Here is a 25201-nt window from a genome sequence, read left to right on the forward strand (position 1 = left end):
TTCCTTAATGACAGTCTCCTTATTATTTTTCCTTCTCATCACTTTGCTGACATAAAGGATCAGCCCCTACTTTCTTTAGATTTAGAATAATATTCTTAAATTTTTGCCTATTATATGAGCATATATAATTGAAGCTTACGCCTTGCTGTTGGTTTCTTTTTTTTCTTTTTCTAGGAGAAGCCTGTACACAAAAGAAAATATTTAAAAGCTCTGTATTCTTTCTGTTGTTAAATTACCTCTTCTTGTTAAATTTTGGTACTAGTTAAAATTATGGTACTAGTTTATTTAGGGATATCAGATAAAATAGAAAAATTTGAATGATCTATACATAGATCTTTAAAAAAGAAGCTTACACTTTCTTCACCATTTCTAATTACAAACAGAATGAATGCCACTTCATTTCATCTCCAAAAATTTCTAAGGACAAAAGGATCCAATTCTTAAAATCTACCTTATGTCTTATAGCACCAATGAATGAATTTTAATTCTAAAAAATAAGAGCTCATTAAAACCACTCATTACTTACACTTGCTTTTCTCTGGTTAATGTATGGCAAACTGATTCCATAGGTCGCATTTACAGCAGCTCTGTGGTGGATGCTTTCAGGATCCTGCATGATTTTTATATTCAACCCTGTCTTTCGCTGAAACAAAGAAACAATGAAAGTTTCATGCTGGATGAACAAAACTGCTTGTTAACATTTTATACCCTCAAAGGAGTATAAAGTTCTTTGAGAATAATTATTTTAATGTAATTCTCACTGGAAAAAAAATGTATATCTCTTTAGGTCTTTTATTTAGGTAACTAATTTTGTCTTTTATTCACAGAAATAGAATTTTCTGCAGATTTTCCTTCCCGAATCCCTGTTACTCATAAAAATCCACCATTCATTTTCTCCAAAATACTGCTAGAAGCCAACCAAGGTGGACAAAGGGTAGAACACCTGGTCTCGATTTAGTTTTAGCTTTCCAGGTCAAGAATTTTGCCAATGAAATCTATACTACAACTATGCAGGCAGAGGGCTCCCTTGGTCTGTTAATGTGGCCACTTTTCTCAAGGGACATTTACAGGTAAACCTCAGTTAGGACTTGGTAAATTTACCACAACAAATGTATCTCCTCCTTCATAGAGATTTTGCTATTTTATAGGGGAAATGTATGCTTTCATTAGAAAAAAATAAAACCCACACATCTTTTTGAACCATGTGTTCCTCATTTAAAATAATTCAAGTGAGTTACTGCTGAGATAAACTACCAGGGAAGGCAGCATAGTGGTGGTGGGAAGGGGCGCTGGACAGGTGACTGGAGACCTGCGATCCAGTCTTGCTCTACCCTGGACTGTCTGCACGTGACCTTAAGTAAGTCACTTTCCTTCTTTGGAAGTCAGTTTCTTTATTTGCAAAATGTGGCACTAGACTGGACAGTCTCCTGTCGAATTATCAACCCCCAACACCTCCCTCCCATGTTTTGCATTCTATGCTAAAAGGTAGCATTCTATGCATTGATGCTAAAAGGTAAGCTGACATGGAATATGGTAGTACCAAGAGTTTCTGAAGTCTTTGGGGAGTTTTAAATTTAGTGAACTTTAGCATATTCATGATGTTGTTCTATCACCACCCCTGCCTTAATTCCAGAACATTTTCATTACCCCAATAAGAAACCTCATACTCATTAACAATCACTGCTCATCCCCTCCTCCTCCCAGAGCCTGGCAACTGCTAATCAGCTTTCTTTCTCTTGTTTGTGCCCATTCTGGATATTTCCTATAAATGAAATCATACAATGTGTGGCCTTTGTGACTTTTTTTTTAAAAGAGGTGTTGTGAGCAATTAAAAACACTGATTTCCTTTCAATATAGTGCTAGTTCTGAGGGTGATCTGATGCAATTGTTAAAACGGTTATAGGAACCAGACAGATTAGCTCATGCTGCAGTAATTTCTTTGATCCTAAGCATTCATACATGGCCTGTGCCTGAGGTCAAAGTGAAGGGGAAGGCTACAAAAACACCTTTGGAATGCATGCTGTCTAGATAAGTTATTTCTTAATACAGCCTCCAAACCTTCCTTTTATTTCTTTAAAAATAGTTTTTAGACAAATCTCCAGGTAACTGCACTCAGTTGTGCACTTTAACTCATGCAGGAACACAGGTTACAAATAAGGCACAGCTTTTCTCTCTCTTTAAAGTCCGTGTGGTGACAAAAATAATGTAGTGCCTAATTACAAATGGCTTTCCTTCTGTGGGTAACCCACATGTACAGCACTACTCTGGGGTTTTTGCGTGAAAGCTGAGCGCCTCTTTTATTGAAATTAATACCTGAACATAATTTTTTCCTTCTTAATTAAACTTTCAGAATAATTTCCATCCTACCAAGGATGGGGAAATTGCTAATATGTATTATATTGACTGGATGTGGTTTCTGTAATTAGGGTGTTTTTAAAATGTGTATTCTGGATACAATTGATGGTAATAGCTTCATCTATCATGTCTAAGCTTTGTTAGAACTTTTTAATTCCGGGATCATTGGCTCAGTGGACTATAGCCATTTTCTTAGTTTTATTATGCTCCATCAACTTTGCATGGCTATAGGACTGGTGTAGAAACAAAATGATCAAATTTAGAATCACTGTTAAAACTGGCATTAAAATCTAGTTGTTCCCTTCCATTTTTACATTTCTATGGCACTAGACACAAATATTTCTGGAAAGAAATTGAAATGTAAGCAGAAATTCAACAGAAATGTCAGGTTGTAATACCAATTCTTTATTAGTTTCTAAAGCAATAGAAAGATCCTTTAAATATTAATATTCTATTATTTACCCTTTTAACACCAAAGCATGGATATATCAAAATTATATGTAGCACATATGATTTAATTCCCCTTTTAAAAAATATTAAGAGTCTACATATAAATGATATAAAAATGTCAAATGGTCTCACTGAAAATCACTGCCATATACATGCATAATCTAAATTTATCTTAAAATCTACAGAGAGGTATAGGAAAATATTTATGAGCATAAATTATCAGACCCAGTAATAAGGTTTTTCAAGGAAAACAATTATAGATTAAAAAAACAAAATTAATCATTCCATTAAGCATAAAACCAATGTTCTGGAAGATGATCATTTTTTGCCAACAGTAAGATAAATATCAGAAATAATTTAAGAAAATTTTCTTACATTGTTCAAGAAAAGACAGCAATTTATTTAATCTATCTTGAGTCACTAAACAATCTAAACTTTGTATTCTCTTCTTTTGATAGTAATTACAAGCAGATATATCAAATGTGACTCTCATTTAGACTTTGGTTTGTAAGAACAAAAGTTATTATCAGAGCCAATTACTGTTTTACCTACATGGCTGCACAGAAGCAGGGAGCTCAATTTTCATCTCATCAGTGATTTTGTGGTATTTATTTTATTACTATGCCCACAAAGCGATATAAGAAGGAAATAGCTTATGCTATTAAAACTAGGGCTTGAACATAAGAGGCTAAGGTTTCTTTCAAAAGAAGTTCTGAATTAAAAACACTAGGCAGCACATAATACCAGCTCCCCAGACATGAGCAGACCATAAAATGACATACATCTGAGCAGTAGATCCCACACAGAGTAATCAAAATTGAAATGCTTCACAAACAAAGTTGAGACAAGCTATTTACTAAGTTACAGTATTATCAGCATAACATTATTCTCAACAGTGTTTGCCACAAGTAATGCCTTCTAAAGTGTACACTGGTTAGTACTATAGTCCCACTGGTTAAAGGTATCTGCTATTTAATCTCAAAAGAAAAAGAATCCAGCCACCTTTAATGGTCTGATTCTTTCAACCAATATCATATTTAATTGAAAGAACAGTAGACACCAAATCCTACTTCAAGCTATATGATCTAGATTTTTTTCATTTGTAAAACTGGGAAGTATTAATAATACTTTACCTTCAGGGGGTTGTTTGTGAAGTTTAAGTGACTAATGTGTGTTAGTATCTCACAAATGATAAAGTACTATTCAGTATCCTACAAGTAACACTTTATGCACTGAAACACCTCAAATATATAAAAATCCATAGTTCTTAATATTCCCCCTTCCCAAAAACCCAATTGATAAAATAGATCAATTAATCTGAAAGTAGATAGATAAAAGAAAGAATCATATATTTATTCTGTTTTTCCTGAAAAATCTGTTTTTCAGATTCACCAAAGAGTTGCTAAGGGAAAGTTCTTCAGGGAAGCTAATAAATGCAGAAGGAATGATAGAATTATAAGATCATCACTCTGCAATCTCTAATGAAATAATTAGGTAAATATCAATTTTTGCTAATATCACGGGGTGAAAGGTTGTGGGGAACTTTATATAAGACTAGATCAAGCTGGTAATACACAGACTTACAGATCAACCGTAACATCACTAAAAGAAAAAAGAAACTGCCTCCTGATAAACAGTAAAAGCAAGTGCACAGTACCACCTGTGAAGTATTGCCACCGAAAAGATATTACCTGCATCCAATCAAGCTTCTAGATAGAACTGCTGCTGTGCTGTGCTCAGCTGTGTCTGACTCCTTGTGACCCCATGGATTGTAGCCCTCCAGGCTGCTCTGTCCATGGGGATTCTCCAGGCAAGAATACTGGAGCAGGTTGCCATGCCCTGCTCCAGGGGATCTTCCTAACCCAGGGATCGAACCCAAGTCTCCCACATTGCAGGTGGACTCTTTACCACCTGAGCCACCAGGGAAGCCCAGATAGAACTGCTGCTGCTGCTGCTGCTGCTGCTAAGTTGCTTCAGTCGTGTCCGACTCTGCAACCCCATAGACGGCAGCCCACAAGGTTCCCCCGCCCCTGGGATTCTCCAGGCAAGAACACTGGAGTAGGTTGCCATTTCCTTCTCCAATGCATGAAAGTGAAAAGTGAAAGGGAAGTCGCTCAGTTGTGTCTGTCTCTTAGCGACCCCATGGACTGCAGCCCACCAGGCTCCTCCATCCGTGGGATTTTCCAGGCAAGAGTACTGGAGTGGGGTGCCATCGCCTTCTCCGATAGAACTGCTAGTTTACAAGAAATACTAGAGCAGGGGAACATGTAAAATGACACCATGAGATTGTAGTCAGCCAAATCCACACTAAGCGGGTGGTGAACCTATTTGAGAAATGACCTGATTTCTTAAATATGTGACCTTTTAAAAACTGAAGTATAGTTGACTTACAATGGTGACTCTCTTCATGAAGCAAACTGTTACAGATAAAATGAGATACGAATGAAACACATGATATTGTACAACATAGAGAACATAGTCAATATTCTATAATAATTAGAATCTTAAAAATCGAGAATCATTTTATTGTACACCTGTAACTTATACTGTACAACTATGCTTCAGTTTTTCAAAATGAATAAATAAAATGAACAACAACAAAAAAAAAAACAAATGCAATCTGCAGACATTTTTTACATCCTGATTCAAACAAACAATAGAAAAATAGTTTTAAGACAACTGGGGAAGACTGAACGTGGACTGAGAATTATATAGTATTGTGCTCACTCAGTCGTGTCCGACTCTTTGTGACCTTTTGGACTGTAGCCTGCCAGGCTCCTCTGTCCATGGGGTTTTTCAGGCAAGGATACTGAAGTGGGTTGCTGTTTCCTTCTCCAGGGGATCTTCCCAATCCAGGGACTAAACCAGAGTCTTTTATGTCTCCTGTATTACAGGCAAATGTAATATTAAGTGTTAGGTGTGATGATACGTCTGTGCTTTATGATATCCCCTCTCATATCCCTGCTAGGCTAGGGGACCAACAATCACAGCATCTCTTAACCCCAAGCTGCTTCTAAAAGTCCAGGTGCCTCAAGTTCACAAAACCTTAAGATTTTAGTTCCATTCAGATGTGCCCATCCTGTTTTCTGATCCTGGTAGGAGTTGAATTGTAGAAAAAGAGGAAGGTTAGGGGAGAGAGCTAACATTTATTTAGCTCCCGTTTTGTGCCAGGCACCATAATACGTTGGGGGTTGCCATAATCCAAATGACGTAGTTTAGTCCTTAAAACGGCAAGAGGGAGTATATGGAACTATCCTCTTTACCAGTGAGGATAGATGGCCAAGTGATATTACCCCAAAGTGAAGAGACAGGATTTTGCTTATGTCTCTGTCTTCAAAAACCTCTTTCCATCATAACATGCTGCCACAGCACAAAGAAATGTTGGTTGATACACTCTTGATTCAGCTTCCCATCGTCAGATCCTTTACTTTCTCTCGAATACCCACAGGCACTGCTCCGATCTGTGCCCTCATTGACTGTTACACGGACCTCTATAATGAGCCCTGAGATGGGTCTCCTTGAGTCTGCATAACCTCCAGTGTGACTGAACCTCTGGTTACTAACTGAAACACGTATCTCGCCTCTAGTGGTTTCCTTTAGAGGGGCCCTTCCTACTTTCTAGCCCTGTATTCTGCCACTTCCTCATGACTGCTCAGTGACCAGCCAGCCCCCACATATAAAATGTTCTCTCCACCTCTACAGGTGAGCAGGCTGTGCCATTTTCTGGGAATGTCCTCTTCTCCCCCCCACCTTCAGCTGGTCTCTGGGCACACTGTTACTAATAATGAAATTGGATCGGGTGCAACTTCCTCTGGGAGATCTCCCCTAACCTCCATCTCTCCTTCTCTAACTCCCAACAAAATTCATTCATTCATTCCAACATTTATGGAAAGCCTCACTGAGGTGTCAGTCAATAAAGACAAGTTTTTGTCCACATGGATCTTACATTCTTGAAGGAATGAGAGGAATCAGTTAATAACCATGTAAACAAATATAGACTTAATTTCACATTTCTATAAGTGCTCTAAATAAAATACCCTAGGAGAATGGGAGGCTGCCTTAAACATGGTGGTCAAGGAGAGCCTCTCTGAGGAAGTGACAAGTATACTGAGGCCTGAATGGAATAGTCACACAAAGATCTGGGGATGATAGAGAAATCAGAAATCGATGATTGAGAGGGGAATAACTAACTGGAAGAGCTAAGGTAAATAAGAGGCTGGCTTTAACCAGAGAAGGGACATTTCCTCCACTCTGACAAGGTAGAAGACATGAAACGTAAATCTAGAGATAGAGAAAGTAAATATGGTTATAAAAGGGTAATGGGAATGGGAATAGGGCTGTTTGTCACTGTGACTGAAAATTGGAAGAATATTACTTCAGTAAGACCAAATTTATTGTCCTCGTGTATATGAAGTCCAGAGATAGGCTGTTCAGGGTTGGTCTGGAAGTCCAGGAAGTTGCTAGGGACCAGGTCCCTTTCAATTTAGTAGTCTGCTATCCCTAATGTATGGGCCTCCTCCTCCTGGCCTAAGACGGCTGCAAGAGTCCCAGCCAACACAGCTCCATTCCAGGCAGCAGAATAGAGAAAGAAGAAGAAAAGGATTGAAGAGCAAAAGTCAGATATCTTTTAAGGAGGTTTCCAGAAAATTTCCCGAAATACTCACCCCCTAATATTTCATTGGATAAGGAAATGGCAACCTCCACAGTATTCTTGCTTGGAAAATCCCATGGACAGAGGGGACTGGCAGGCTACAGTCCATAGGGTCATAAAAAAGTCAGACACTACTTAGAGATTAAACAATAACAACATTTCATTAGCCAATACTTGATCATATGGCTATGTCCAACTGCAAGGGACACTGAAAAATGGGATCTTTATATTGGGCAGTCATGTATCTACCTAAAAATCTGCAGCTCAGAAAAACCTTTGGGGCCCAGTTCCTTTCCTCCTTTATGTCCTAACCATCTTCAGAGTGTTGCCTTTTGTTCCTGTGGTTGTCACCTCATGGTTACAAGAGCGGAAGGGGAGAAGGGACATGCCAGTTGTTACTATACCCTCTCATCGAGAAAGCAAAACATCCCCTAGAACCAACGCCAGGACACTGCCACTCAGTACCCACTGGACAGAACCGGGACATGTGGTCACACTTAACTGCAAAGAAGGCTCAAAAATGAGGATGCTTATTCCTCTTGGCATGATGCCATCCTGAACAAAATCACAGTTTACAGGAATGCAGATGTTAGATGAATATCAGATAGGGAATTAACAATTTCTGCCACAGCCATCAATCTAATCTAGCTAAGAAATCAAGTACAGTGAGACAAAAGCGATAAATGGTGAAATAATGAGGGGTCAGTGGATTGAATGTCCTCACGGTAATGAAGGACTGTCGGAAGAACATATTATGTGAACTGGCAGGCCAGGACAAGGAGGGCAGAGGTTGCTGTGCTTGAAACAGATTTTAGAGATGATGTACTGACTGGGTACAACAAGCCCAGGCATTCAGCATATCCCCCTAGCCAGAGTACTTTTGCCAAACCTCTCATATCACACTTGCCACTCTGACTGTAGAATGCCTGACTGCGGGCTGTGAACACCGACAGCAGTAAAATCTGCACTCTAGCCCCGAACACATAGTAGCGCTGACATCAAAACGCCTGAAGAAATGAATGAAATAGCACACCTGCGAGAAAAGACATTTTTTGGTTTTACTATGTTTCTGTCATTCTTACAATATGCCATGGTGACACAGTCAACAGCTTGGAGCAGTTCAGTTCAGTTCAGTTCAGTCGCTCAGTCGTGTCCGACTCTTTGCGACCCCATGAATCAAGCACGCCAGGCCTGCCTGTCCATCACCAACTCCCGGAGTTCACTCAGACTCACGTCCATCGAGTCTGTGATGCCATCCAGCCATCTCATCCTCGGTTGTCCCCTTCTCCTCCTGCCCCCAATCCCTCCCAGCATCACAGTCTTTTCCAATGAGTCAACTCTTTGCATGAGGTGGCCAAAGTACTGGAGTTTCAGCTTTAGCATCATTCCTTCCAAAGAAATCCCAGGGCCGATCTCCTTCAGAATGGACTGGTTGGATCTCCTTGCAGTCCAAGGGACTCTCAAGAGTCTTCTCCAACACCACAGTTCAAAAGCATCAATTCTTCGGTGCTCAGCTTTCTTCACAGTCCAACTCTCACATCCATACATGACCACAGGAAAAACCATAGCCTTGACTAGACGGACCTTAGTTGGCAAAGTAATGTCTCTGCTTTTGAGCAGTAATGTGTGCCAAAGGTGACATCCTGTCCAATTTTTATGGCACAGGGGCCAATTGCTAATTCCACAACCTCCCTATCTTTGCTGCAAGCAACTCTCATGAGTTGGTGGCCAGGGAATGAGGTCCCTCTACATGCCCAGAAGTTAGCATCCCCTGGTAAGCCAGGGAGAGAGGCAGGAGAAATTTAGGATGCCATCTTTGAAATGTCATTGAACCACGGGATATCATATATTAATAATAAATTTTGAGTATGCTTTTCAGTTGTAATAAATAGCTTATGATTCTGGAAAAGTAACTATGTATCTACTTGAATCTTCTCACAGAAACCTTTCGTAAAAAAAAAAACAAAAACAATTTATTCAGCTGCTTTCTTTATTTTCCCCAAGTTTCAAGTTGTAAATTTTCCTGTGGCAAATTTCCTGTGGCATAGTGTTATTAGACTATATAGGCCTAAGGGCCTACTTTTGCCCATTTTTAATAGAAATAACCCCAAATGCCATGTTTAATTACCTGTCCCATTAGCCACAACTTATATACACTGTAAAGTATAAACCTCTTTATATATGTAAACCACCTGAATGGTAACTAATTACAGAAAAACAGCATTGCACACGATAGAGTATAATAATGTATTATGAATAATTCTAATGTGGCTTCACCATTGCTGTATTGGTGTCACTGCAACAAATCAGAAAGCAAAAAAGGTCACTTTTATCAGGAGCATTACGTTGAGAAGTTTCTTTGGGAAAATGTATTTATTTATTCTTAAATATTTATTTGACTGCTCTGGTCTTAGTTGCAGCATGTGGGATCTAGTTTTCTGACCATTGATCAAACCCCCTTCATTGCGAGTGTGGAGTCTTAGCCACTCAACCACCAGGGAAGTCCCTTTTCAGGAGAGTGTAGAGGGACATATCTGAGGATAATTCTGGGGATGGTTAGGACCTTTTGTTAAAAAAAAAAAATCAACAATTTATTCAGCTGCTTTCTTTATTTTCCCCAAGTTTCAAGTTGTAAATTTTCCTGTGGCAAACACAGGGATGGAGGTCAGGGTTTCGTATTTTTAACACTCGCGAGGAAAAGCCAGCACTCTGAGGTTACACTGAGCTGAGTCTGAATCCTCGTTCTCCTGTTTCTTAGTTCTAAATTACTATCACCTTTCATCCTCGGTACGCTCATCTGTCAAATGGGGATAGCAGTAATTCCCTCCTTCAGAAATGTCGTGGGGATGAGATATGACTTCCTCATCATGGCTAACACAGTCTCCTGCATGGCCTCCCTGCCTCTGCCCTTGTCCTCCTACATCGCAGTCTCCACAGGACAGGCAGAGGGACTCTTGCCAGTTGTAAATCATACCCAGTCGGTCCCCTGGTGAAAAGCCTCCCATCTAACTCATGATCTCTGCAGTCTTCACAACGGTCTGTAAGATCTGACCTCCACCCCTGCCCCTACTTTTCTCCTCCTTGTATCTTCCTCTCCATCTTCCTTGCTGTTCACACTCCCAATTCAGGGTCCTTAGTGGTTCTGTCTTCTCTGCCTGGGATACTCTTCCTCCAGGTATCTGCACAATGCCTTGCTCCCTCACGTCTATCAGATTTCTGCTCGAGAGTCACCTTACAATTGAGACCATCCCAACAGTCCCTATGTTCCTACCCTAACTATTCTCTCACCAACTAACATATTACACGTTTACGTTTCAAACAGTTTTCTGTTTTTCTAATGACTACCTTACCCTAACTAGAATGACAGCCCCCTGAGAATAGAGAAGTTCGGTTGATGCCTGAAATAGTGTCTGGCACATATCAGGCACAGGGCCCCGTACCTACTGAATGCTATGTAAGTGTTCATTCTTCTGATTATTTGTTGACCAGAATAATGAACACTTACATAGCACTCACCAGGTATGCGGCACTGTTATAAACATGTCCATATGTTACTTCATCTATCCTTACAACAGAGTATCACAGAGCCCGTTTTGCAGATGAGGAACTGAGGCATGGAGAGGTTAAGTGACTTGCTGAGGTACAGAGAGTAAGTGGTGGAGAGCTAGTATGGGACATACACCCATACTTCTAACCATCGTGTTGCCATCTATTGAGAGCCTATTCCAGGCTGGGCACTGTCTAGTCACTGGTTACAGCAGTGAACTAAACAGAGTCTCTCTGCTTTAGATTAATAAGGACTTAAGAAATAAAATAACAAAACGGACTCATAGACATACAGAACAGACTTTTGGTTGCCAAAGGGGTGGGGGGCAGGAGAGGGATGGACTGGGAGTTTGGGGCTGGTAGATGAAAACTATTATATTTAGAATGGATAAACAACAAAGCCCTAATGTATAGCACAGGGAACTATATTCAATATCCTTTGATAAACCATAATGGAAAAAAAATATTTTAAAAAAGAATGTATTAAAAAAAGAAATAAACAATATATAAACCTTAACAGGTCCAAGTTTGTATAAAGAACAGTAAAAGTCATTTGGAAGATAACTGTGGAAATCTAAACATAAACTGGATATCTATTATATTCAGGAATTACTGTTAATTTTGTTAGATGGGATAATGGTATTGTGGGTAAGGAGGAATGTGTTCATTTTTAAAGATGCATGTAAAAGCATTAAGGGATGAAATGTTATTAGATCTATATTTTAAAACATTTCAATAAAAAATAGGTGAAGTGAAACTGGTAAAGGTTAACACTTATTAAATCCAGGTGAAAGAAAAATAGTTATTAATATACTATTTTTGGTTTATTTGAATAGTTTCATACTAAGAAGGTCTTAAGAAGTCACAGAAAGGGAAAAGTAGTTTTTAAAGGTTACTGCTCTCATGGAGTTTATATTCTAATGAGAAGGCAGAGTTCACAATGCTTGTTGGTTTCTTGTAGGCATTTACTTTTCCCCACTTTATTCTATAAAATCCACCTGGTATTTCATTAGCAAAATTTTCCCACCCAATAAGTGAGTTATAACCCACAGTGAAAATATGTAGAGCAACCCTTTCTTACCCTTTTTCCATCTTTGATCTCTCATCACATTATTCCTCATAATGACAAAAACCCTCAAAACTTAAGTTTTGATCAAATTTTGAAAATCATTCTCAATGAGATCCATATTCACAAAATTAAAGATCCTTCCCATCTTATACACAGATCTTATATATTGCTGTATCGAATTAGATCACAATCTATATTTTTACATTCTTTTGATAGAGTATCCATTTTATGGAATTCATTTGGAGAATAACTCTCAAGCAATGAGAGCCATTTATTTTCCCTGCTCTGTAAACATACAATTTGTATCATGCGTCTAAGTAGTTCCTTGGATTTAAACAATTTCAGTTCAGTTCAGCTCAGTCACTCAGTCGTGTCCAACTCTTTGCGACCCCATGGACTGCAGCACGCCAAGGCTTCCTTGTCCATCACCAACTCCCGGAGCCTACTCAAACTCATATCCATCGCGTCGGTGATGCCATCCAATCATCTTATCCTCTGTCATCCCATTCTCCTCCTGCCCTCAATCTTTCCCAGCATCAGGGCCTTTTCCAATGAGTCGGTTCTTCACATCAGGTGGCCAAAGGATTGGAGTTTCAGCTCCAGCATCAGTCCTTCCAATGAATATTCACACAGTAGGAAACCCTTTCACAGGAGGGTCTGTGGGGAGTTTTGGAATCTCAGAAGGCAAAATAACTGGAAAAAAAAACAAAAAAATCCACAGAATACACGCCTAACTGCAACTGCCGAAAAGAGAACTTTACCGCGAGAGGCTCTAACCTAACAACCTAACATGCAGCCTGGCCCACTCACAGAACAAAGGATTGAGTGAATACCAAAGGAGAGCTAGCCGGTTAAACAGCTTAGGAACTTCTGTTTTGAAATTTGCCTTCAGACAGCTCACCAGACACAAGAAAATCAATTACTCTCTTGGCCTATAAAGTTTTTCTCCTTCTCTTCCTCCCTCCTTCTTTTGTGTTTGCTACTATTTCCAACACTCTCCTTGACTGTTATGAGTATACATGTGCTCAAGGTGCCTAAAAGAAGGGTTGGGCTCATGTTGATTTGAAGCTAAGATATACTATAAAGAAAAGGTACCAGAATATGGCTTTTTAAATGTTACAGAAGAGTGATAATTCTTTATTGTGATTCTTAATTACAACTGAGAAACTCCAAATGATTTGTCATTTTAGTTTTTTCATGTGAAATGGAATTCCAAAAACAATTTCTTCACTTTGGAGAAAGAGCTTAAAGTAGCAACTGGGGTTTACCTAGTTTAAAAGGTTGGCAGTAGGCAATTAAAGGTGGTGATATCCCAGTTGGATTTCACAACTACTCAATAATACAAGGTTTTAAGTTGGTGCAGTAGGCTTACAGAACAGCTGGCAAAACAGCACTGTTTGTCATTGACTTTACAATGCAAAATTAGGGCTATCTTTGTGTCAGCAGTTATGCATTTTTAAGCAGATGTCACTGATATTAGATATAAAACAACAATAGGGATCCAGGCCCTGGAGGTAAAGTCAGGGTGGGAAGCAGCCCATGCCTCCTTCTAAATGAAGTTCACCCCTGCCTGCAGTATTTAAAAGAACACGGGGCATATAAGATCCCTTATCTTTATAATCATTGGCCAGGATTCAAAACTCTTTGGGGAAAATAAATTTCTGGCCATAGTTTTTTTTCTTTTTTTTTCCTGGAATAATATTAGTAACAGCAACTATGTGTTCTAAAATAGTCCTAATTTCATATATTTTATTTCATTGTCTTTATAACCTAGAGATCTCCAATTTTGTGTTTATGAACCATTCTGGCTCCCCTGAGACTCTTGGCAAAATAAAAATTTAATGAAAGCAGAGACTTAATAGTAACAAAGATGAGAAGTTTAAGTTCCATTTACGATAGCACTTTTTTTTTTTTCCATGAGAGTGTTTATTATTACCTGGTATTCTCTTACTGATGGTGTATCTCCATCGCTCAAGAATGGGGACCTGGTCTGAATTGTTCCTCCCAATGTGCCTCTAATAGTCCTTGGCACATAGTCAGCACTCCACAGATGGTAACTGAAGAAACCCAATGTGACAAGTCCAGTTACAAAGATAGGAGTGAGCTGCTTTGAGAGTGCAAAGTGGAAGTCATACAAGAGTATCAGGATGTTAATTATAGTGTATTGGTTCAGGCTGTTGTATCTGAATGCCATAGACTGGAGGCTTATGAACAACAGAAATTCCCCACTCTCACCTCCTCCTCCTTCCAGCCTCTGGCAACCACTAATCTGCTTTCTGTCTCTATGGATTTCTCTCTTCCTATCTCTACTCCTGTAATCATTGGAATACTCATTGGAAGGACTGATGCTGAAGCTGAACCTCCAATACTTTGGCCACCTGATGGGAACAGCTGACTCATTAGATAAGACCCCGACGCTGGGAAAGACTGGAGGTGGTGGTTTCCAAATACTTGGTGTGTGTTTGCACCTGAGTTGTGTGTTGCACTGTGAAAACTGCTACACTGTGGTATATCTTGGCATATCTGTCACATGGAGGAGGAAATGGCAACCCACTCCAGTATGCTTGCCTGGAAAATTCCATGGACAGAGATGCCTGGTGGCCTATAGTCCATGGGGTCCAAAGTGTCAGATACAACTGAAAGAATGAGCATGCACAGATCCCTCTTAATGCAGGAAAAAAAATGACAGTAAAAATCAAAAAGTGTGATGCCATCCATACAAGGAGCCGAGTCAACAAACAGACAAAATATATATAAAATACTATGAACGAAAGACTTGAAAGACAAGTGCTTCGGTATAACCCACAAAATAAAATCGGTCATTTGCAAAGCACTGCCATGATCTACACATGTTAATTCAAATATTCCGTATTTTGCAAAAAAAGTCATTTAAATTTTGTCATTCACTTCTCATACTTCTTTATGTCTTTGTTAATGTCCCTCTTTTATTTTTTTAATAGCAAAACTGCCTTATGGCCAATGAGTTATGCAGCAAAAATGCTTGAGGTGAAAAGAGTTGCAGCAAAGATGTCCACAGCAAAGATGTTTATGGACAGAGTACCTGGAACTGATACAAGCCAGGGTAAAAAGGGTGCCACATGATGGCTGCCCAACTCTGTGAATATACCAAAAGTCACTTTTAAAAGGGAGAATTATGTGGGATATAAATTAAATCTCAATAAAGCTATTGTTTTAAAAGGGGTATCACAGTGGTTAAGAGCACAGTCTGGATTCCTATATTTCTGGATTCATGATCCTTGCTCTGATACCAGCTGTGTTCTCTTCGCCCATCCAATAGTTAACATTTCTGAATCTTGGTTTCTTCGTCAATAAAAGGAAGATAATAATAATATCTCCTTCTAGGATTATTCTGAAGATTAAACAATTTAACATCCCCAAAGCACTGAAAATAACACCTGGTACCCAGAAGAAGTGATTATCACTTTGGGGGAGTGTTATCACTTTGGGGGAGTCAGGGAGGGAACAGGGATTCAATTGAGAGCACACCCAAAAGTCAGAAACATCTTGGGCTCTATTCCTTGCCACCTGGAAACTTAACTACAAAGAAAGCTCTTTTGTCATAGAAATTGACTATGCCATGAACATATCTGAAACAACAATGGCATGTTTTTCCATTTAGAACACAATTTCCTGCCTTCACTCTTGGAGAAAAAAAAAAAAAGGCTTCCAACAGCTTTATGGAGATATAATTCATAAACCTTAAATTCACCCTTTCAAGGTACACAACTCAATGTTCAGTGGATTCCCAGAGTTGTGCAGCCATCACCACTGTTTGATTCCAGGACACTCCGTCATCCCCAAAGACACCTGACAACCATTACAAGCCACCCCCACTCTCCCCACCCCTCCTCCAGCCTCCGGGAACCACCAATCCACTTTCTGTCTCTACAGAGTTCTCTTGTCCTACCTTTATTCTTGGAAAGGCACGTGGAAATGCACTGTGCTCCTTTTGGGGTTGCCAAAGTTTCCCCTCAGATTCCAGAGGGAAAATAAATGTTTTCTGATCAAGCACAGCTGGGAACAACCTAAGTTTAAAGAAAAATATTACAATCAAATTTGCTATCCTTAAAGCTTCAAAACTGTAATTTAAAACAATGCTTCCTAGTTAAAGTACATTTGATAGGAAATATTCTATTGGTAATTACAACAAATTTGACCAACTTTAGTATTTTTACCACAATAAAACTGCAGTTGTTTATTAAGCATAAGAACTTCCAAGTCTGATAAGGACCCTTATAGCATGAATAAAAAGCTATATCTCTGGCTGAATTTATATGACTTACAATTGACAGAATTATTGCACTATAAAACATTTCTTGGTTAAAAAAAATACAGTATGCTGTATTTTGTTAAATAAAGTTAAGTCACAAGATAGCCAATGTTAAATATATTAAAAACGCTATTCCTAAGCAGTTCATCCTTATATCTTTAAACTTCTACTGTTCTATGTAATTGCAAAGACTTAAGGATCAACTGGCTTCCCAGGTGGCGCTAGCAGTAAAGAACCCACCTGCCAATGCAGGAGACCTGAGTCGCAGGTTTGATCCCTGCATTGAAAAGATCCTCTGGAGAAGGAAATGGCAACCCACTCCAGTATTCTTGCCTGGAGAATCCCATGGACAGAGCAGCTTGGCGGGCTTCAGTCTACAGGGTCACAACGGTTGGACACAGCTGAAGCGACTTAGCACTGAGGATAAAAAGTGTTAAAGGTCTTCCTTGTTAAGCAGTCAGGAGTTTCATGGGATAGCAATGCGCAAACAAAATAAAGCTATAAGAATGTGCATATGCGTGTAACATAGGTCTTAATTTAAAGCAGGTTCCAGTTCTTTAAAATGGTTAACATAATTGAGGTCAATTAAACTTAACAACCAATGACTTGATTTCTTGATTCTATTGTCCACTTCTGTAAAATTATCACTAAAAAGCAATCTACAGACTTCTGGTTTCATTTCAACATGGAAGGAGCTTGGAAGTTATCACGCCAACCCTCACAATAAGAAACAGCTGAAGAAACAGAAAAGCAACTCTTCTTAGATACATCAAAGAATTGAGGAAACTGCAGGGAAAACTGCTGCCTTCAAAACTGGAAAAAGAAGTGGATAAACCCAAGAGCAGAAACCTGCTGCTAGAGCCAGTACTGGAAGAACACTTAAATTCTAATCAACAAAGTGCTGGAGGTTCAGCATAGATTCACATGAGACTTAAAATTTCCGAGGGGCCAAGTCTTAGCACAGCCTACAATGAGTTTTACTTCTAGGAGCCCCACTTTATTTTCTCTGTGAACATCAGAGGAAAAACCCCTCCTGCTTCTAGCAGGGCAAAGAAAAGGAAGAGAGGCCATTTCAAAACACTCCAAGCTCTGTTCTTTGTTCTGTTCTCTGCAATGAAGGCTGTGTCTCACAGAGAACTCTTTTACCAGAGCTTTATCTGATCTGAAGGAGGGCAATTAGCCAACTCCAGCCCCATTTGGTCTTCCTATCTCACCAAAGAGGGGGAAAAATGCTGAGAAAAACTTGTGAAGAGTCCAGGGGCACAGACCTTCCAAAAGATTGAGATCTAATCACAGGATTATTGAATACTTCCCCCCAACACACACCACATCCACTTCTGCAGACACAAGATTACAGATACAAGAACTGCAAGGCTCACATTCTACATAGGAAGGAGCCTCTAGGGAAACACAAAGACAATAGAGAGGCTAAAAACAAAGATAACTGGTGAAATTGAAGCCTCAGATACTGACGGTTATAGCAGATGGCGTAACTCCTGGCTAGAAAAATGCCTACTTACACTAAATGCCTACTTACCTGCCTGGTATTCTCTGTGTAGTTTATCATCTGTCATTAATTTTGGAAAACTCTTAATATCTTATAGAAAAACCTGCCCTTTTTTTCCGCACTCTCAGCAGCACTGAGTACTAGGGTGGCTTTATATGTTTTGCTAATTTGTTAGTTTTCTGTAACAAATTATATCACAAGCTAACGGATCACAGCCTTGTCTAACTCAGTGAAACTATGAGCCATATCATGTAGGGCCACCCAAGACGGATGGGTCATGGTGGAGTGTTCTGACAAAATGTGGTCCACTGGAGAAGGGAATGGCAAACCACTTCAGTATTCTTACCTTAAGAACCTCATGAACAGTATGAAAAGACAAAAAGATAGGACACTGAAAGATGAACTCCCCAGGTTGGTAGGTGCCCAATATGCTACAGGAGATCAGTGGAGAAATAACTCCAGAAAGAATGAAGAGGCTGAGCCAAAGCGAAAACAACACCCAGTTGTGGATGTGACCGATGATGGAAGTAAAGTGTGATGCTATAAAGAACAATATTGCATAGAAACCTGGAATGTTAAGTCCATGGATCAAGGTAAATTGGAAGTGGTCAAACAGGAGATGGCAAGAGTGAATATTGACATTTTAGGGATCAGTGAACTAAAATGGACTAGAATGGGTGAATTTAATTCAGAGGACCATTACATCTACTACTGTGGGCAAGAATCCCTTAGAAGAAATGGAGTAGACCTCAGAGTCAACAAAAGAGACCAAAATGCAGTACTTGGGTGCAATCTGAAAAACGACAGAATGATCTCTGTTCGTTTCTAAGGCAAACCATTCAATATCACGGTAATCCAAGTCTATGCCCCAAGCACTAATGCTGAAGAAGCTGAGGTTGAATGGTTCTATGAAGACCTACAAGACCTTCTATAACTAACACCCAAAAATGATGTCCTTTTCATTATAGGGGACTGGAATGCAAAAGTAGGAAGTCAAGAGATACCTGGAGTAACAGGCAAATTTGGCCTTGGAGTACAAAATGAAGCAGGGCAAAGGCTAACAGAGTTTTGCCAAGAGAATGCACTGGTTATAGGAAACACCTTCTTCCAACAACACAAGACACAGCTCTACAAATGGACATCACCAGATGGTCAAAACCAAAATCAAACTGATTATATTCTTTGCAGCCAAAGATGGAGAAGCTCTATATAGTTGGCAAAACAAGACGGGGACCTGACCGTGGCTCAGATTAAATTGAAAAAAGCAGGGAAAACCACTAGACCATTCAGCTATGACCTAAATAAAATCCCTTACAGTGAAAGTGACAAATAGATTCAAGAGATTAGATCTGATAGAAAGAGTGCCTGAAGAACACTGGATGGAATTTCATAACATTGTACAGGAGGTAGTGATTAAAATCATCCCCAAGAAAAAGAAATGCAAAAAGGCAAAATGATTGTCTGAGGAGGCCTTAGAAATAGCTGAGGACAGAAGAGAAGCTAAAGGCAAAGGAGACAAGGAAAGATAAATCCATCTGAATGCAGAGTTCCAAAGAATAGCAAGGAGAGATAAGAAAGCCTTCCTCAGTGATCAATGCAAAGAAATAGAATGGGAAAACAGTAGAATGGGAAAGACTAGAGATCTCTTCAAGAAAATTAGAAATACCAAGGGAACATTTTGTACAAAGATGGGCACAATAAAGGACAGAAATTATATGGACCAAACAAGCAGAAAATGTTAAGAAGAGGTGGCAAGAATACACAGATGAAATATACAAAAAAGATCTTAATGACCCAGATAACCATGATGGCTCATCTAGAGCCAGACATCCTGAAGTGTGAAGTCAAGTGGGTCTTCGGAAGCGTCACTACGAACAAAGCCAGTGGAAGTGAAGGAATTCCAGCTGAGCTATTTCAAATCCTAAAAGAAGATGCTGTGAAAGTGCTGCACTCAATATGCCAGCAAATTTGGAAAACTCAGCAGTGGCCACGGGACTGGAAAAGGTCAGTTTTTTCATTCCAATCCCAAAGAAAGGCAATGCCAAAGAATGTTCAAACTACTGCACAACTGCACTCATTTCACATGCTAGCCAAGTAATGCTCAAAATTCTCCAAGTGAGGCTTCAACGGGACATGAACCAAGAACTTCCAGATGTTCCAACTGGATTTAGAAAAGGCAGAGGAACCAGAGATCAAATTGCCAACATCTGTTGGCTCATACAAAAAGCAAGAGAATTCCAGAAAAACATCTACTTCTGCGTTATTGACTATGCCAAAGCCTTTGACTGTGTGGGTAACAACAAACTGTGGAAAATTCTTTAAGAGATGGGCATATCAGACCACCTTACCTGCCTCCTGAGAAATCTGTATGCAGGTCAAGAAGCAACTCTTAGAACTGGACATGGAAAAACGTACTGGCTCCAAATTGGGAAAAGAGTGTACTTCAAGGCTGTATATTGTCACCTTGCTTATTTAATTTATATGCAGAGTACATCATATGCCAGACTGGATGAAGCACAAGCTGGAATCAAGATTGCTGGGAGAAATATCCACAACCTGAGACAGGCAGACAGCACCACCCTTATGGCAGAAACCAAAGAGAAACTAAAGAGCCTCTTGAAGAAAGTGAAAGAGGAGAGTGAAAAAGCTGGCTTAAAACTCAACATTCAAAAACAAAGATCCAGTCCAATTACTTCATGGTAAACAGATGGGGAAACAATGGAAACAGTGACAGACTTTCTTTCCTAGGCCTCCAAAATCACTCAGATGGTGATTGCAGCCATGAAATTAAAAGACGCTTGCTCCTTGGAAGAAAAGTTATGACCAACCTAGACAGCATATTAAAAAGCAGAGACATTACTTTGCCAACAAAGGTCCATCTAGTCAAAGCCATGGTTTTTCCAGTAGTCATGTCTGGATGTGAGAATTGGACTATAAAGAAAGATGAGCGCTGAAGAATTGATGCTTTTGAAGTGTGGTGTTGGAGAAGACTTTTGAGAATTCCTTGGACTGCAAGGAGATCCAACCAGTCCATCCTAAAGGAAATGAGTCCTGAATATTCATTGGAAGGACTGACACTGAAGCTGAAGCTCCAATACTTTGGCCACCTGATGCGAAGACCTGACTCACGGGAAAAGACCCTGATGCTGAAGGCAGGAGAAGGGGACGACGGAGAACGAGATGGCTGGGTGGCATCACCGATGCAATGGACGTGAGTTTAAGTAGTCTCCGAGAGTTGGTGATGGACAGGAAAGCCTGACGTGCTACGGTCCATGGGGTCACAAAGAGTTGGACACGACTGAGTGACTGAACTGAACTGAACTGCTAATTTGTTAGGCAAAAGAGTAATATTGGTTTGGCCAAAAAGTTTATTCAGGTTTTTATGTAAGATGTTATAGAAGAACCTAAATGAACTTTTTAGCCAACCCATGATACAGTTCAATTTGTATTCCTATGGTTCAACAGTGTTATGAAACATTTTTCACACATTTACTGGTTCTTTGCATTTTTAGCTCTGTGAGTAGTCCACTGATGTCATTTTGTCTGTGTCAAGGTGTTTAATTATGATTATGGCAAGAAAACACTTTGTATTTAAGAGTATTAGTAATTTTTGTATTCCATATGTTGGAACTGTTTTTCCTATTTGTTATTTTATGATGCTTCTTAAAATTTTAATTTTTTGTTTCAAAAAACTTCAAAGCCACCAAGAAACTGAAAGGATAGTGAGGATGCAAACACCCTTCACCTAGATGACCAAGTGTAAACATCTGGTCCCCTGTGTTTTGTCTCCCTTTGTCTCTAGGAGGTAGTCATATTCTGAATAAGTGGGATTTCTGTACTGCCTTGTAACAACACAGAAGAGGGTGGCTCTAAGGGGGTCCAATAACTGAGTGAGAATATACCTTCCAATCTATGCTTATCGTTTAACAGAAACCTCTTCTTTCCTTCTCATTGTTTCTCACTCTTATTTATTTGCTTTGTTCTTTTTTTCCCTCTCAAACAGTAGTGTAACAGAATATAAAACGAAGATTTCTGTGCAGTTCTGATGGTGTTGGTACAGATGGTAGTCACCCTCCTAGTGTCAATGAGCAAAGGGTGGTCGTTAAGAACAGTGTGAGCAGATACATCATGCAATAAAATCTGTGCAAGCCAGCAATGGTAAGAGGAAGAACCACACTTTGACATAGAAGAAGAATCATTGCCAAAGTGGGAATAATAATGAAACCTATTTTGAAAACAATACAAAAGCACTTTGAGCTCTTTGGAGAAAATATACCACTTTTGATAATATCCTTATCATTGTCTTTGAATGACTGCTGGGGAAATCTTCCATTTGCTGGAATCCATTGTCATCACATTGTTTACCTACTGGGTTTTGTCTCTACTAGACAAAATACCACCAGATTTTTTTCTTGAGCAATACTGGCGAAAAAGGAAAACCAGCCTCTGTGAAAATTAGACTTCTTGGCTTTTATATAGTTATGGTGTAGGAGAGGACACTTGCAGACAGTTGACTGGACTCTAGTCTGGGCCTCACTGTTCTTTTTAAGTTTTAAAAATTGAAGGATAGTTAGACTATAATGTTGTGTTAATTACTGCTATATAGCAAAGTGATTCAGTTATACATATATATGCATTCTTTTTTAAAATATTATTTTCCATTATGGTTTATCATAAGATACTGAATATAGTACTTTGTGCTATACAGCAGGACCTTGTTGTTTATCCATCCTATATATAAAAGGTTACACCTTCCACTCCCAGGGACTGCCTTGGATCTGCTTACTTTTAAGACCCAGTTTGGACTCTCTCCAGTTTTTGACCATGGCTCATTTCATTTCATTTTCAAATCTGAGGCCACTTTAGCCTCCCAAATCCACAGCTATGACTGAGATGCTCCCCCAGGCTTGTAGGGCTCCTACGAACTTGCCAGGCTCCTGTTTTCCTGATAAGACAGCCAGTGGTTGTATTACTTTATTGAATAGGAAAGGAAGGATGCAAAGACCATTTCTGGGTTCCAGCTCCACGCCCCAGTTCACATCTTTCTCCACTCTTCTAGAACCTAACAGGGGCAAGTGTGCTCCTTGGCCATGGAGAACGGTGCAAGCAAAGTGCTCTGCCAGAATCTTGGTATTTGGTTCTCTGCTACCTAGTCTGTTCTCTTCAGCTAGCAGAGCGTGCAAAACTGCAGCCCAGAAACTTCTGATGAGAAGACAAAGAGGAACTGGACACAGGCCAGGAGAACTCTCTTTGGAGCTGGTGACAGACATCTCGTCTCCCACCCTACTTCCCCTACCTGCTCCATGTTGGAGCTTTCTCATGGCCATGTGTACACTCCATCTCTTGGATGCACACTCCCCACCTACTACAGATCTCCTGGCTGCCGTCTAAATAGTCCTCCCAGTTTGCCTTGTGTGGCTCTCTTAATTTATTATTATTTTTAATATTTGTTCATTTGGCTGTGTTGGGTCTTAGTTGTTGCATGTAGGGTCTAGTTCCCTGACTGGGGATCAAACCCAGGCCCCCTGCACTGGGAGTGTGGAGTCTTAACTGCTGGACATGAGGAAGTCCCTATTCTTTTAATTTAGAACTGAGTCAATATGAGGTAGTAAAATAACCTCCAATATTTTCTTCTCCAAGAATCCCTTTGTTATTTTCCCTACAGATTCTTTGTTTCAAACGATGATTTATATAAACCTATCTGAAAATTATATTTTTATTCTCAAATTTAAAAATCTAAGATAGGGCAATTCCCTGATGGTCCAGTAGTTAAGACTTCATGCTTTCATTGCCAAGGGCATGGGTTTGATATCTGATGGGGGAACTAAGATCCCACAAACTGCACGGTATGGCCAAAACAAACAAACAAAACCCTAAGATATAAATGACTTCAAACTAGACAGACTAGGGAAGGGTTGCCTCTGCCAAGGGATGATGGTTGCCTGTGGCACTACCTTCATGGAGGGGAAAAGGAAACGGGTACACTGAACACCCGAGGCTCTGTTCCCAACTACGAGAGCTGGGACCTGGTTGTATCTTTGGGTGTCTCTCTGAAACTTGACCTCCCTGTCTGATATGATTCATTTACCCTTGATATATATTTACGATGCGAAAAGGACCACAGGATTTTAAGCTTCATACAAAACCTTGATCTACGTTCACTTCAAGTCAGAAGGCCTGGACTGAAGAAGGTCCAAAGTAAGAAAAGGTTATTTCTCTTTTTATTTCTTTTTAATTTTTTTTTTACTATGGTTGGCTTACAATCAATTATACATATATACTCACCTAGAGTATATACACTCACCTAGAGACAAACATTCTGGAATGTGAAGTCAAGTGGGCCTTAGGAAGCATCACTATGAACAAAGCTAGTGGAGGTGATGGAATTCTAGTTGAGCTAAGTCAAATCCTAAGAGAAGATGCTGTGGAAGTGCTGCATTCAATGTGCCAGCAAATCTGGAAAACTCAGCAGTGGCCACAGGACTGGAAAAGGTCAGTTTTCATTCCAATTCTAAAGAAAAGCAATGCCAAAGAATGCTCAAACTACCACACAATTGCACTCATCTCACACGCTAGTAAAGTAATGCTCAAAAGCTTCCAAGTCAGGCTTCAGCAATACATGAACTGTGAACTTCCAGATGTTCAAGCTGGTTTTAGAAAACGCAAAGGAACCAGAGATCAAATTGCCAATATCATCGAAAAAGCAAGAGTTCCAGAATAACATCTATTTCTGCTTTATTGACTATGCCAAAGCCTTTGACTGTGTGGATCACACTAATCTGTGGAAAATTCTGAAAGAGATGGGAATACCAGACAACCTGACTTGCCTCTTGAGAAACCTGTGTGCAGGTCAGGAAGCAACAGTTAGAACTGGACATGGAACAACAGACTGGTTCCAAATAGGAAAAGGAGTACATCAAGGTCATATATTGTCACCCTGCTTATTTAACTTATATGTAGAGTACATCATGAGAAATGCCTGGCTGGAAGAAGCACAAGCTGGAATCAAGACTGCTGGGAGAAATATCAATAACCTCAGATATGCAGATGACACCACCCTTATGGCAGAAAGTGAAGAAGAACTAAAGAGCATTTTGATCAAAGTGAAAGAGGAGAATGAAAAAGTTGGCTTAAAGCTCAAGATTAGGAAAACTAAGATCATGGCATCTGGTCCCATCACTTCATGGCAAATAGATGGGGAAACAGTGGAAACAGTGTTAGACTTTATTTTTTGGGGCTCCAAAATCACTGCAGATGGTGACTGCAGCCATGAAATTAAAAGACGCTTACTCCTTGGAAGAAAAGTTATGACCAACCTAGACAGCATATTAA

At 39.6% G+C, this 25201-nt stretch overlaps 1 protein-coding gene across 1 annotated transcript in view; it reads right to left on the reverse strand.

The window, feature by feature from the left end:
* LOC138097224 (IQ domain-containing protein H-like) overlaps positions 1-25201 on the reverse strand; it is a 38264-nt gene that overhangs the window by 3828 nt on the left and 9235 nt on the right. The window contains exons 4-5 of the mRNA XM_068993498.1: positions 16000-16117; positions 527-643 (exon numbers count right to left, since the gene is read on the reverse strand). Coding sequence (XP_068849599.1) covers positions 527-643; positions 16000-16117 — 235 coding nt within the window. The remainder of the gene's footprint in view (positions 1-526; positions 644-15999; positions 16118-25201) is intronic.

The sequence above is a fragment of the Capricornis sumatraensis genome, chromosome 2, assembly GCF_032405125.1.
Source record: "Capricornis sumatraensis isolate serow.1 chromosome 2, serow.2, whole genome shotgun sequence".
NCBI lineage: Eukaryota > Metazoa > Chordata > Mammalia > Artiodactyla > Bovidae > Capricornis > Capricornis sumatraensis.